At 31.0% G+C, this 15,864-nt stretch overlaps 5 protein-coding genes across 5 annotated transcripts; 3 read left to right on the top strand and 2 right to left on the bottom strand.

The window, feature by feature from the left end:
- Positions 1–242: 242 nt before the first annotated feature.
- Positions 243–5,015, bottom strand: TVAGG3_0612140 (guanylate cyclase protein; the record flags this gene model as incomplete). Its single annotated transcript, XM_001316696.2, has 1 exon — positions 295–4,866. One exon carries the CDS (start codon positions 4,864–4,866, stop codon positions 295–297), a length of 4,572 nt encoding a protein of 1,523 aa, XP_001316731.1.
- Positions 5,016–5,956: 941 nt separating this feature from the next.
- TVAGG3_0612130 (uncharacterized protein) lies at positions 5,957–6,990 on the top strand (the record flags this gene model as incomplete). Its single annotated transcript, XM_001316697.1, has 1 exon — positions 5,996–6,919. The coding sequence occupies one exon, from the start codon at positions 5,996–5,998 to the stop codon at positions 6,917–6,919; it is 924 nt and encodes a 307-aa protein (XP_001316732.1).
- Positions 6,991–7,324: 334 nt separating this feature from the next.
- TVAGG3_0612120 (uncharacterized protein) lies at positions 7,325–8,786 on the top strand (the record flags this gene model as incomplete). The annotated part of the gene is made up of 1 exon (XM_001316698.1): positions 7,325–8,005. One exon carries the CDS (start codon positions 7,325–7,327, stop codon positions 8,003–8,005), a length of 681 nt encoding a protein of 226 aa, XP_001316733.1.
- Positions 8,787–10,529: 1,743 nt separating this feature from the next.
- TVAGG3_0612110 (glycine-rich protein family) lies at positions 10,530–11,675 on the top strand (the record flags this gene model as incomplete). The annotated part of the gene is made up of 1 exon (XM_001316699.1): positions 10,596–11,675. One exon carries the CDS (start codon positions 10,596–10,598, stop codon positions 11,673–11,675), a length of 1,080 nt encoding a protein of 359 aa, XP_001316734.1.
- Positions 11,676–11,923: 248 nt separating this feature from the next.
- TVAGG3_0612100 (MyD88-dependent toll-like receptor signaling pathway) lies at positions 11,924–15,662 on the bottom strand (the record flags this gene model as incomplete). Its single annotated transcript, XM_001316700.2, has 1 exon — positions 12,133–15,540. The coding sequence occupies one exon, from the start codon at positions 15,538–15,540 to the stop codon at positions 12,133–12,135; it is 3,408 nt and encodes a 1,135-aa protein (XP_001316735.1).
- Between the last annotated feature and the right edge of the window lie 202 nt (positions 15,663–15,864).

Below are 15,864 nucleotides of genomic sequence, written 5' to 3'. Positions count from 1 at the left end.
TCATAGAAGTCTTATGCTCAAACCGATTGGACAATATCTGAACAATTTATGCAAATTTTATACATTAATTGATCTTTACGCTAATCAGTATATCAGGATTTTCTCACAATATAAAATAACTTTCTAATGTCAAGTCAATCAATTTCATATTCAAGAATTAAATTTCGAATATTTGATAATGGCACTTTGGTTTAGTAATAACACCAAATAATACCAAAGATTAGGTAACAGAAAGATAAATAGATAAGAATTTGCAAAGATTTAGTTTAAAACAAAAAAAAATTAAAAATTAAATTAATTCTTCTTCTTTTCAATGAGATAAGTAACTACAGGGCCATTCTTAATTTCGACTTCACCTCTCTCTTTGATATCAAAAGGTCCGCCGTAAATCAATTCATAGACAGCTCTGCTTACGTGAACTTTCATTGGAACACCGTGATGTTCCATTTGTTGGGCCATGTTAATTGCAGGGCCAAGTATTTCGAATGTTGGCTTATCTGTTCCCAAAACACCAGCAACAATAGGACCACCAGTGTTTACACCAACTCTTATCTGCAATTTCTGGTTGATTTCTTCATTGACTCTTTCCAAACCTTCGATACATTCCAAACCGAATTCAACGACATCTTTTGCATGCAAAGCAGGTTGATTAACATCAGCAAAGATACCTCCTGCTCCCATATAACAATCACCGATGCATTTAATCTTTGTCATTGTTGTATGCATGGCACAAATTGAGTCGTATTCTTTGAAAATTCTGTTCAAAGCCGCCATAACAGTTGATGCAGGCAAACTTCCACACCAAGGAGTAAAACTAACGATATCCATGAATACAACAGTAATACTTTGTACTGCGAAGTTGATATTCTTTTCTCCGGCTTGAACTCTTACAACTAACCTCGGTGGCAAAATTGATGCTAACATTCTGTCACTTTTTGTACGTTCATCTTGAATCAATATATTGTACATCACTGTTTGTGTGTCATCTCTCATTGTAACAATAATGTTTTGGTTCAAAACAGTGAATGTAAGATTGACATGGACTTCGCTTTCATCCTTCTTCTTGTAGACTTGGCAAACTTCGAAATCATCTTCACTTGTCAATTGTTTCTTTGTTTCGATCAAAGAGAATGGATTTCCATTTCTAAAATCATTTCCAAATTCAATAACAGAATGATTAACAATATCTTCGTTTTTGATACCGAAAATTCTCTCAATTGAATTGTTAGAAGATAAAATTTTTCCTGTCATATCCAACATCAAAATTGCATCAGGCATATCTTTAACTAAAACTTCATAAAACTCTGCATCACCTGTTGATGTTTCGTTCCTTCTGTCTTTGAAGTTTCCTGCTAAAAGCTGTGCCAAATATGGGTTAGTTATAACAATATTTCCTGGACAATGCAATAACAATCTCAAAGCAAATTTTTGACGATTTTCAGAACTACTTAAAAGTCCCAAAATTACTGCTTCGAAAATTAAACCAACAAACAAAATAGCGAAAGCACCTCCTATGATTGCTGGCTTATCCTTGTTCAAAGAGACAGTCATTTTCGGTACAATCTTAGAGAACAAATCGTTATAATACATTTCAAACAAATGTATAATATGGGCATGCCACAATTGAGTTAATCTTGTGTCATTTGCGTATATAGGAATCTTTTCATTCTTATATTTAAAGATCATTGATTTGATCTCCGTTTGTACGTAAGTTGTCAACAAATCAGGATTCCAACATCTGTAGACATCATGAGAATTCTTTGGATTTTCTCCAAAAACGCAATGTTCAGGAGGAACTCCTGCTAATTCTTCACTTGTCATAATAGAGAAAGCTTGTACATTTAATGTGGAATTTCCGTATCTAACAGCTTTATAATTAATTATACCGTTATTCTGCCATTCTTGAGCAATATTTAATAGTTGTTCTCCATTATATCTTGCAACTCCATAACCAGAAAAATGACAAGCAGCCAAATTCATTGCAACAACACTACTGAACTCAAACATATAAGCAGCCATCATGTAATCGATTTGTGGACTACTTAATGTCATGGCTTTTCCGATTTTGATAATAAAACTGCCTAAAACACATATGGAAGCAATATTTGTTAACATCAAAAACGTGACACAAACGATAATTGTTATTGAATCTGATGTTGAAGAAGAATCAGATTCACTTGATGTTGAAAATATTTTGAGCATGTTTTCTTCTTGTTTGTTGAGTTCGTCGTCTTTCGTTGTAGAATTGATAGACTTCGAATTATTTGATTCATCTTTCTTTAGTACTTTAAATGAATCAGCAACACGACTTACAACATATTTAGGAAGACTTGCAATTGCTCTGTAAATTGCCATTTTATCATGTGCAATTTCTTTGACAATGAAATAAGCGGCAATCATATAAACAATGAAAATAAATGCAGATCCAAATATCATAATATATTTCGTTAATTCGATTAATGAATCATCAGTTTCGATGATATATTTTGTCAAATATTTCAAAGCTGCACTTAAATCTTCAGTCAAAACTCTTGTATTTGAAATAATTGTGACAATTTCTCTTTCACTCAATGTTCTGTTTTCGAAATGATCTTTTTTAAGAAGATCTGTAACTAAAACACTGAACTGCATAATGCCATGTTGTACAGATACTTGTTCTGTTGTTCCTGGCTGTGTTGGATCATTTGTATAAGTTGTGAATTTCACGTCATTCTTATACATGTATCCTCTAACTTTTTCCATGTTTTCATTACCTGGTTTGAATGACATCACTTCACTCAAATCTTGTGTTCTTTGTACTAATAAATCTGTAACATATTTGAGTTGTTTTCTTGTATCAGCTGTTCCTCCAAAATGAACAGGAGCAGGTTCATCATATAATTGTAGAGGAGGCATAGAAGCAACTTCTTCAACAATTAAATGATGTGTTAATCCAACAACTTGGAAAATCTGTGCTCTTATGTATGAAATCTTTTCCATGAAATTGAGAGGTTTTGTAATGCTTTGAATATTCTTAGGAATAATTGCTGCCAAAACAACAACAGGAAGTAAGAAACAAATCAAAAACAACAGAATGAAAACAATTCTTGCAGTTCTATAAGCGGGAATTGATAAATCATTGATAGATTCACGTACAGACATTCTTAAATCAGTATCAGTTTCAAGGTGTTCGTCTTCTGGTTCAATTTCTTGTGTCAAAGTATTTTCTGTCAAAATATTCGCATTCATTTGATCATCTTCTGAATAATCAATTACTTGAGGTAATAAAGGAAATGCTCTTAAACCAAACTCATGAGTTTGATCAGGAATAACAGATACACCTCTTTGTAACAACATAACATTCTGTTTCCATTTATTATACTCTGCAAAATCAGCAACAACATCCCTTAAAAATCTCGAATAAGATCTCGCAACGAATCTTGAATTAGGAAACATGCGAATTAAGTGTTGGAATTCAGCTTCACAATTATCAATAGCTATATATGCTCTGTGTACAACACTTTCCAATTCATGGACATTTCCTTGGATGATTAAATCCCAGATATATCTTACTTTGTGTTTAGTTGCTTGAACTTGTTTTCCAATTTTATCCAATTTTGATTTTAATTCTGGAATTAAATTGGCTTCTCTTTGTCTAATGATTGTTTGGATCTGTTGGAGAGTGTGTTTAGCTAAAGATCCTTTCAGTTTGTTCTGCATGATGTTGTTTGCTACCCAATCTAGTTGTTGTGTCTCTGCAGGATAAATTGCAATGAATTTAGAAAATGATAACCATATTTTTATGTCTTTTGGCCAATGTTCTATGCCTGCTTTGTATATTTTCCATGATAAACATAATGGATGTGCATATCTGAAGCCTGCAATGACGACATTCGAAAAATGATTTTTCGATTTGATGAGTTCGGTGAATCTATCAGGAGATTCTTCAATTTCATCAAGTATTATTAATGATTTGCTTGTTTCATGTTCTAAATAAAAGTTACAAACGAAATAAATTATTATCCACAAAGCTAATATGGCAAGTATGACATATTCTTTGCCATGAGTATTAACGAGCTCGAAAATAACACAAATGCATAAAAGAATGATGCCAGAAATCGAAGAAGCGAAAATTGCTTTCTTATATCCAATAACTACGAAGCCACCGTATTGATTTGTAGCGAACAGTGTTGATAGATATACTACTGCACCAAGCAATGTAAAAACTACTCTTGGATATAAAGAAAGTTCTGATGCAACTCCTGTAATTGTATATAAGGTTAGAGTTACCAAAATGACACTAACCTGTACGGAAGGAACTATCGTTTGTAACGAATCGGGCCTAAACGTAATGGTTACAGAGTATATTGCCGCAACAAGCCAAACATAAACCGAAACTGTAAACACAACTAAGATAATTCCAATGATATTCATAGCATTTACGTATTCATGTTTGTTGTATATCATTCTCCCGATGGTTTCTGCTGCCATTTCACAGGCAATAGGAGGCAAAATATAACCAGCTGTACCAAAGAATACAGTTAGGATCGGAGGAACAACTTTGGGAAGTTTAGCTTGCTTTGAATAGACTTGCGCACAAATTATTATGAAAATGTAGAAGACAATAAATAGGCAACTAAAGATTAACATGAAATATGGAGTGGCAACATCATGGAATGATGCTGGAACAATGGAAAAGAAGAATGATAGAACATCATTGACTGTTGACATTGTTGTGTCTTTACCCCAAAAACTATAATAGCGTGTGCAAAAAGAAGGTCCAAAAAATTGAAGAATTCTCCAAATACTGAATATAACATGCAAAAAGTAATATGGTGGAGAGGCTGTAGTTACGTAATCGAAAAGAATGAAAAAATTATTCCGCATTTTTTTGTAAAGTGATAGTTGAATCATCCCCATATACCTAGACGAGACATCTAATGAGCGCATTGAATTGCTCCCAAACGATGAAGATGTTGTCGTGGAACTTGGGTTTTGTAAAATCATATTTAATAGATGATAATATTGGTTTTCAGAAGACATTGAATTGAGTACAATTGAAATTATCCATATTGTTGATTTATATTAAAGAGTAATCTACAACGAAAATTTTAAAATCGATCCTTTAAAATTTGAACGAAATTATCGGTTTTTAGAAACGTATAACTTTTGTTTGGCTATGAATTAAAATAAGTACAAAAATCCGAGTGGATGCATGTTTACAAACGTTTTCACCTATTCAAATCATTTATGCACTTTGAATAATTATTTGGTTGTCAAAATTTTCATTATCGTTTATTTCGGATTGAACCAAAATTAATACTGACTCAAATAATATATTCCTTTTTTCCTCAATTCAATTGCCGCTCCAACTTCAATCACTTTCACGTTCAATTAATATTACCTTAAACTTATTAATAAGTTCAAGTAGTAATAGTATCTTCAATATCAGGCAATTTAATTCCTTTTCGAGATTTTCAATTCTTTGAATATCTGATCATGTTCAAACGAAATATTGAACATTTAATTTGATCTGGTACAGAGATAAATCTACAATTTTTCATTCATTTGACTGATTTTAATTTCATTTATTATTTTCCATTGGTGAATTGATATGTAATTTATTCAGAAAGATCTGATTTATTATAGTGCTTTATAATTTCTTATTGGAGCAAAAAAATATTAAGATGAATCTTGATTTGCATTTGCCAAAACTCAGAATAATGAAATCATTTAGATCAATGCTTAGATTTATGAACACTTCAATAAATATGGAATAAATGCATAATTGTATCGCAAAAAATCAAAATATCACAGATAATTCATCAAATTTAGTATGAATAATGTGGATGGTTGAAAATTTTCATGCTATTTGATAAAACCACATCCCAAATATCCAAAATCTAGGAACTATAGAATAACATATTCATCGCTCAAAAAAAAACGTATTATTTTTTTTTATCAAATTGAAATGTTGAAAATCTCTGACACATCTTGTCTTCTCCCTTTATATTTTATGGAAAGCGAAATACCATTTAATAGTTTTTTAATTGAAGATACTCTTCCATCAGGCAAATCGATTCGTGCACAGATTATTGATGGTAAATGCCAATTATTAGATGATTCAAAAAGCTCAGAAGAGACCAGTTTTAAGAAAAAATATATGTATCCACTAGATGATACACAAGAAGATATAACAAAAGTCTCTAACGAACTTCAACGTATTATCGAAACAGTTAATAACATCAAAATTACAGAATTTAGTCTTGAGTGGGGCATGAATCCAGACCAAAATCCATATTTAATTAGAATTATTGATGCAAAATTTGAATTGAAATTAATCGAAACTAAATACATCAAGCAAACTCTATTATTCTTAATCGATAGAATGAACTATACGCATTCAAAGCGTAAATGTTATTCAAATCAGAAAAATTGCACCGAAAGCCTCTTCAATACAGATAAAATTAGCGTTGAACAGCTTGCTCTCAAAGATTACATTTCATCATTACCAGATAATGCGCAAGAAGCCTTATCTAATCAAATATTTAGTCTCATGAATAAGCATTGTCCAAATTTGCTAACGGGTTCTTGCTCTGTTTGTCCCTTATGCTTTAAGAGGATTTCATCAGAAATAGATTCAAGGCCACAAGGATTTAAAAAACCACAAAGCTTAAAAACAACGTTTTTCAAAACTCAAACTGAAGAAAGATGTTATCAAAAGTCATCAAGACCTCTAACGAGTACTACATCTCGTAGTATTCCAAGTTCTCCTGTCTTATCAACACGTTCTTCAACTACAAGTCTGCCAATGGCAACTCAAAGTTCAAATGGTTTGCGTGCAACGCAAAGCATATCTCTAGGAACATATAAAAAAGCCCATAGAATATATTGTGCTCGTCGCAGTATGTCAATGATAGCACATAAACCCAAAAAATAGAATCCTTTCACCAAATCTCTATCATTCATCAATAATAGTATTGTTTTTATAAAGTTTGTATCAATATATTACAATTTGTTAAATTCATTTTTCTTAAATACATGCAAAGGGAAAAATATATTTTGAAATCATATTAATTGTATTATTTCCCCAATGTGTAACTAAGATAAAATTAAAGGTTTCGGAAGTAACAAATCAATCTCAAACAAAAAATCCCCTTTAATCTGATTTTAAAAAAATAAAAAATGGTTCCGCTGGGGCTCGAACCCAAGACCTTAGCGTTATCAGCACTACGCTCTACCTACTGAGCTACGAAACCTCTTCGATTCTATGAAGTAATTTTAAATATTTAATTATAAAAATTATTTTAAATGACACTTTTTCGAATTTTGAATTATTGATTTTATGTTTTTCCTTTGTTTTAGCCTTTTTTCGAATACTGTCAATCTTACAGACAGACTAAGTGGTAACTGGCAAGTTACTATTACACGTGCTACATCATCCCTCACAGATAAAGAACCTGAAGTCTTATACCTTTATCAACGTTCAGAATCTAAAATGGAACTCACAACATTAGAAAACGAAACAATTGCAGAAATTCCATTCACTTGGATCAATATCACTTATTTGCAATTCACATTAGACGACATTAAATTTGACTTTCCATTTTCAATGGGTTTCCCATTTAATGACATTATATCGAATTATTTTATCAAAGTTACTCATTTAACTCAGACAGATATTCATGCACTTGTAATTGACCAAGAACAAAAACAATTATTCAACTTAGATTTCGCTAAAATTGATATCACACAACAACAATCATCTATATTCCAGAGTCCTCTGATGCTTGGAGTAGTATTTTTCATTGCAATGCGCATATTACCGCGTTTATTTGGTGCAGGCGGCCAACGGAAGCAGAAACCAGCTACGAAACAGGAAGAACATAATGAACCTTCAAAATTAGAAGAAAAAGCTGAAAAAGACGAAAAAGAAAATACAGAAGTTTCAGAAAAAGAAGAATCTTCTGTACATGAATATAAACCAGAAGATGAACCCAAAGAAAATGAAGGCAAAATAGAATAAAGTATATATTTTAATTTATAAATTTCCATAAATTATCTTGTTCGAACTGTTCGATGAATTTTTATAATAACTGAAGCCTTTTGGTTATCGTATTTGAATTAATTGCGTTGTATTTAATATCAAGTTTCATTGGAATAATGGGGAGAAGCTTCCTAAACTTTTTAATCCCATAAATATGGTCATTATCTGGAATAAAGAGTTAAGCGTCATATGTCACTTTTTGTACTAAGGAAACATCGACTTTATGCGTTATGACTTTTCGATGAGGAAACAAGTGTTCACGTATTATAAACTTCCTTATTCCAATAAACCAACCCTAAACATAATTAATTCTAAGAATGATAATGGTCTCTTTTCTATGATAACCAAATCAATTTGGTTATCATAGTAAAGCACCAAAAACAGGAATAGGAATAACCGCGTTTAAACAGGAATAGGCAATATGGAAACTAGAGAAGACTCAACTGATTTTTTAAGCAAATCTTCTTTCTGATTCAAATCTGCTTTGCTCATCATTGTATATTACTGCATTTTTATTAAGATACTTTAATGTATGATCAATGTACATCATTCTTTTAGCAATTTTTTAAATTCATTCTGCTAATTACGTTGAATTTTGTTCAAAAGATATCGTAATTCCATAATTTAATACGTAAAATGTTATTGAATAACTCTGATTATTCCTTTACATGCAAAATGAGTGTGTTCTTTTTTACATTTTTACTCATATTAGATCAAATTTAACCTGATTTTATACTATTAACACTTATTTTAGAGGGGATATACTTAAATCTCTATTGTTTTAATAAAAACTTAAAAAAAATATAAAAATTTTCAAAAATGTTAAAATATACTAGCTTTCAAAGAAAGTAAGTCATTTTATAAGGAAGACATTATATGTTTAGGAAGGAAATTCCGTGTAATAACCAAAATAGGAAAGAATATTCAATCATTATGAAAGAACTCTATTCTAACAATTTGTGAGACATATATCTTTATAGCGACATAGTTGCAATTCATGTTTTATCCCCTTTCCTTCATTGATTTTAATTAATGCATTCATTCACTGAATATGCATGCTCAAAATCGAACATTTGCCTTACTAATCAACGGACAATGAATGTTTAAAAATGATTAGTATTGAAAAGTAGCTGGAATTTCAGTGTTGTTTTGTATATTTATTCCAAGTGCAAATTTAAACAAAATATACTTATTCAAAGTGCAATGTTTACAAACAATCAATCAATAAAAGTCACATCTTTTTTTCACTGGAAAAAAAAATGATATTTGTTTATAAAGATAAGTATTTAATTACAATAGTACGAATTTAATTTTTAGACTGAAGTTTATTCATTGTTACCGTTTTTAGTCTAAGTTTCTAGGAAATGAGTATTTTATTTTGCAAGATAAAGTTCTTCGATAAAATTAGCATGAAAAATCTTCTTTCGTATAAGAGTAATAATAAGTTTCCGCAAATCTTATTGAGAATAGTACGAGAATTTTGTTTGAAATTTAAATTTTGCATAAATAAAGAATGGATGCAAGAATTTTCCAATTCCATTTTGTTAGAGTTGATTCGTGATTCCATATTGTCGATTCCTATTCCTGTTTTTGGTGCTTTACTATGATAACCAAATTGATTTGGTTATCATAGAAAAGAGACCATTATCATTCTTAGAATTAATTATGTTTAGGGTTGGTTTATTGGAATAAGGAAGTTTATAATACGTGAACACTTGTTTCCTCATCGAAAAGTCATAACGCATAAAGTCGATGTTTCCTTAGTACAAAAAGTGACATATGACGCTTAACTCTTTATTCCAGATAATGACCATATTTATGGGATTAAAAAGTTTAGGAAGCTTCTCCCCAATAAATTGGCTAAACGTGACATAATTTATAACAATACTATGGTACTTAATATGAAATTACTCTGGTTATGATTTTAATAAATTTGATAATATTTTTAGAGTATTTGATAATAGTTTGAGTTATTTTCTTTCAATTCAGGAAATCACAAGTAATTATACATCTGTATGAGGCAATTGATTATAAAATTTGAGAGTATTTGAATTTTATCGAGTTAGATGAAAATGATTAGAAAATATTCAGGGTGCTTTTTTAATCAAAATCATAAAAAATTGAATGATTTGTCAAAAATTTTGCAAAGAAACGAAATTCAATCATGGGGAAACTATATACGCTGCAAATGCAATAGATATATATTTACTCTTGTTCTAAGATTATTTTATGAAGTCAAATTCTAAGAGTGTTCGACTATAAACTATTGAAAAATCAAAATGAAATTGTAAGTCTCATCACACTTTTCAATGCTCGATTTTTAAAAACTGTTTAAAAATGGAGCTTATATTGAAATAGTGTAGAGACTAAAAATTACCACAGACTATTTCAGAGGATTGAGTTGCCGCTCAATCCTCTGAAAAGTCTGAGGTAATTTGCAAAATTTTTAATACCTGATTTTACGTTAAATAGTAATAATTTTTTATCATTCCACGATATTTATATAAATAGATGATTTTGAATTCTCGATTGTTCTTCATTGAAATTTTTCAATTGTCGGCTTTAATTTATGTTTTATCTGCTACTCACAAGGAAAATTATTTATTTGGACCCAGGAGTATATAGTATTGAACTGAATGGAGCTGCTGGTGGTATAGGCTGCGCAGGCGGTGAAATGAAATCAGATGGAGGAAACGGTGCAACTATCAAAGCTAATTTTAACTTTCCTTCAAGAACAAAAGTAATTTTTGATGTTGGAACTAAGCCAAATACGAATTGTCGGAAAAAAAATAACGGAGGACTTCCCTATGGTGGAAATGGTGGTAAAGATCTTGGCTTTATTGGGAATGGAAATGATAATCCGGGTGGTGGTGGTGGCCTAACAGGTATGTCATTTGATGGAAGTTCATATGTTATGATTGCTGGTGCTGGATCTGGAGGTGCTTATACAGTTAACGGCTCACCTGCAGGTGGATGTTTTACTTATGACTATATGCAAAGGAGTCGATGCAATGAATATTATTATAAAGTAGTTGATAATTTTGGATCATTGGAAAAAAAGACTGATAATTCTTACAGAACAAGTAGTCATTATGGAGGTAACGGCTCAGAAACAAGCAGAATTCCAGGAGCTGGAGGTGGTGCTGGATGGTTTGGTGGAATTGCAGGGAAAATTGCAACTAATCCTTATTACCCTGCATGTGGAATTGGTGGATTGAGTGGCTACGACTACAAGAATGAATATTTCAAAGAACTAGTAAGCTTTACTGATGGAAAATCATCTGGAAATGATGGTGACGGTTCATACAAATATTTACTCTTATTTACTTGTCCTTCCGGATGTTATGACTGCTCAAGTAGCACATCATGCACTAGATGTAAATCAGGAAAAGTGAAATATGCTGATAAATGTTATAATTTTTGCTCAGAAGCAGCTGATAATTTATATCAATCGGGATCAATTTGCTATAAATGCGATAAAAGTTGTAAAACTTGTGATAAAAAGTACAATAATTGTACTAGTTGCTTTAAAGGAATGATAGTTAAGAACGGAGGATGCATTTCAATGAAAACATATATCCCAAATTATGGTACTAGTCAAAGATTAAGGCTCCTTGAAATGGCTTCAATTTATATAGCAAATATATGATAATTTGATTATTTTTTGTTTATCTTTTGTATGTTTTTATTCTAAAAGTTTTAATGATGTTCGTTTTTAAATAAGATGAATAACCTATAATTCAATGTTCAAACATGAATGAGAATTTTCATTAAAATCTCATAGTTAAAAAATGTGAAAATGCATTAATATAATCTTTGTTGACTATAATGGAGATAAGAAACAAAGCTTTGCATACTTATGTACGCTTTAATGAGATTATTTCCATAGCTTGATTACAAAGCAAAAATATTATATTATAAAAATTGTATTGAAAAAATTGAATTTGTTTACTAATCTTAGATATTCTTGCTGTCTGTGGATAATCTTGCATCTGATGAAAGGAGGCTTTCTGTTCCAACACCCGGCTTCTTTCTTCTCATGCAGATGACAACAATTACAACAAGCAAAACGACAGCTGCAGCAGATAAAACTGAGGATGTTATTATTATAACTTTCTGTCTCTTTGGTAATCACTTGGTCCACAAATGTTATCTCTCTTAACTGGAATTCCTGACATCTTCTTCTTAGAATAATCAAAAGAAACTGTGATTTCTTTCAAGTTTGTGCATCCACTGAAGATGTTATCTGCAATTTCAGACTTTCCACAGTATAAGAATTTAGATAACTTAGTATCATTTGCAAAGCAATTTTCATAAATAACTGTGTTGTTAGCAACATAAACTTCGGTCAAATCAAGGCAATTTGAGAAAGAATAGTTTGCTAATATCAAATCAGTTTCGTTGTTGAGAATACTTAATTTCTGGATTCCTGAGAAAGCGAAACCAAATTGTCCAACTCTTGTGATATTTTCAAGATTGAATTCCTTCAAATTCTGGCATTTGTAAAATCCATAATCGGAAACTTCTTTAGTTATGCTTTCTGTTTTAATTGTTTGCAAATTCACGCAGTTTTCAAAGCAATGAGGAGGGATATTGTCCAAATCCTTGATTTCGATACTTGAAAGCTTCTGGCAGCCACAGAAAGTATAATCAGAAACGCTGATAATTGAAGCAACATTGATATTTTCTAAACTGATACAGTTATGGAAAGCGTATTTGTCTAAAACTACATCAATTTTAGCTGATTCAAATGTATTTAATTTGGCGCAAGAGCAGAAACAATGATTAGAAATAGTTAATCCTTGTTGAGTATCAATTGAAATTTTTTCCATATTAGAGCATCCTTTGAATGCAGAATATCCTAAACTGCTCAACATGTCACTCTTAATCTTGAAACTTGAAAGTGATGAGCAGCCATTAAATGTGAAGTTTTCGATCTTTTTGACAACAGAAAAGAAATCAATCTTTTCAAGTTTGGAACAATTATTAAATGCATATTCTCCCATTGTTTTAACTGTTCCATTTGCAACAATATTTGTTAAACTACTTAATTCACAGAAGCAATGTGGATTAAAGATGATAATTGGTGAATTGATTTCAATATCTTTCATCTTTGTTTCTCCAAATACTTTTTCATCAAAAGTAACTTGATTAGCATTAATTGTGATTTCATTCAAGTTTTGGCAATTTCCAAAATATGATTTTTGCAAAACTAATGCATTTTTAGTATTCAAAGATAATTTTGTTCCTTTCATGCCTGAAAATGCATTGTCTTCTAAAGTGAATTCACCATCAATAGAAAGAGAAACTAATTCAGTAATTTCACTCAATGCATTACCTTTAATTGTCATTTTACCAGAAATTGACAAAACATTAACAGAAGGAATCTGTTTAGTAAAGGCACTTGTTAAAACTAAATCATTAACAATCAATGTAAATAATCTTATGTTATTGCAACCATCGAAAATTGAATTTCCTAGTTTGAGATTAGGTGCACAACGTAAGAAAACAGTGTTCAAGTTTGTGCATCCAGCAAATGCGGAATCTTTAATTTCAGCAAGATATCTGTTAACAATTACTTTTTCAAGATTAACATTGTTTGCAAATGAACTTTCATCTAAATACAAGTCATTGCAATCAAATTCTACTCTCTTAAGTTTGTCTTTGTTATAAACAGCATTCTTTTTAAGTTCAACATTTTGGCCTTTATCGAATGACAAACTTTCCATATTTGGAAAACCATTAAATGTCTTTGGTCCAAATTCTTTTATTGAGGAAGCTTGAAATGTAACATTGGAAATTGCTGTGAAAACATTGAAGCAATCATTATCAAAAGCAGTTAGTTTGTCAACAGAATCAATCAAAATAATGTTTTCAATTGAGTTAAATGATGCTGATAAACATGCTGTATTTATCGTGTTAAATAATGGATAAGTAACTGTCTTAACATTAGAAACTCCTGTGAAAGCAGATGCAGAAATATCTTTAAGTGCTTTTCCTAAAACAATCTCTGTAATTTGAGAACAACCGTTGAAACTGTTGTCACCAATTTTTGTCAATTGATTTGGCAAAACTAATGTAGTCAATGAAGAACAATTGAAGAAAGCTCTTTGTCTGATTTCTCCCAATTCTTCACCGAAAGTAACTTGTTTTAGATTGATGCAATTCTCGAATGATGAAGCATCAATGAAAGTAATGGAATCAGGTAATGTCACTTCTTCTAAACCAAAGCAATTCATAAATGCTGAAGAATAAATTATATTTATGTCAGAATTTTCTAATTCAAATGTGACATTCTTTAAACTAACACATCCTTTGAAACAATTATCGGAAACGAAAACTAATGATGAGTCAATTGTCACTTCTTCAAGTTTTGCACAGTTACAAAATGTGTTTGCACCAATAATTGTCATTGATTTTGGTAATCCATTTGTCATTTCTTTCAAGTTTACGCAGTTCTCGAAAGCAGAAATACCAATCGAGTTGATATCATGATTAAATACAACACTCTGCAAATTAGTGCAGCCATAAAAAGTGCTGGCATATATAACCGTTACTTTTGAAGGAAGTGTCACTTTTTGTAAACTTTCGCAACCCTTGAAAGCGAAAGAACCAATTAATTCAACAGTATCAGGGAGAAATATTTCCTCAAGTGACTTGCAGCCTTCGAATGATGAAATCAAAAGTTTGCCAAGATTTTTGAATGGTTGTAAATATGTCACTTTTTGTAAACTAGTGCAACCTTTGAAAGAATTCATTCCGAACCAAGAAACGTTAGGGATGTTGAGTTCGATCTCCTTGATTGATGTGCAGTCCAAGAAATAGTTATCGGGTATTTTGAGTAAGAAAAGAAATTCATTTTCGATCAAAGTAACTTTTTCAAGATTTTTACAGTTCTTGAAAGGGGAACGAGTGTATTTTTGTTCGGTAATTACGAATGTTATGTGCTTGAGACCATTGCAGCCATCAATGACATTCTCGTGTAATGTGTTTATTTTGTTTTTGAACTGAATATCTTGTAAAGCACCACAATTATTGAAACAAGCTTGTCCTGCTTTCTGTAAGTTGGCGGGTAATGTTATTGTTGCAAGAGCTGTGCATGAATCAAAGCAATTGTTGCCAAGAGAAAGGATTGAATCTGGTAATTGAATTTTTGTTAAAGTATTACAATTTTGGAAAGCACTATCACCAATGCTTGTGATGCCTTGTTGTAATGTAGCTGAATTTAATGATGTGCAGCCATAAAATGCGCGGGACCCAATAAATAAGTTAGAATTTAACTCAATTGACGCTAATTTAGTAAATGACTCGAAAGCGCTTACATTTACTCCTTCAACTCCTTGCTGAACTACAAGTTTTGTCGCATCAGCTTTGAAATTCGAAACATCATTTGGATTGATAACGCCATTTCCCGAACAAGTAACAACACCAGAATTGATATTGCAGCTTGCAGAAATGAGATTTACCTGTTTAACTAATTGTTCTTGAAATTTTATCGTAAGGAAAGATCTCATGAAGAAGCTATTTTCAAAATTGTTTCATTCACAAATATTTCAGATCGTATATATAGTGCTCTAATAATATGCAATATTCCGATGGCTCAAAAAAGATGTTATTGTTGATTTATTTTTAGATCCGTAATATATTCAAATCATGTTTAAAATTGTGAAAAATACGGAACTATAATTAAACATCTCAATTATATTTGCCATCCAATATCTAATGTTTTCATTCTTTTTATGACAATATTTTCAATCACCATTGATTTAAATGATAAAATTTACTCCAAATTTTGATAAAGTGCTCAAATTAAAAGATCATATATAAAATTATCGACA

This window comes from Trichomonas vaginalis, chromosome III (assembly GCF_026262505.1).
Source record: "Trichomonas vaginalis G3 chromosome III, whole genome shotgun sequence".
In the NCBI taxonomy this organism is placed as follows: domain Eukaryota; phylum Parabasalia; order Trichomonadida; family Trichomonadidae; genus Trichomonas; species Trichomonas vaginalis.
The sequence above is the reverse complement of the archived record's forward strand: the minus strand, read 5'-3'. Positions and strand labels throughout refer to the sequence as shown.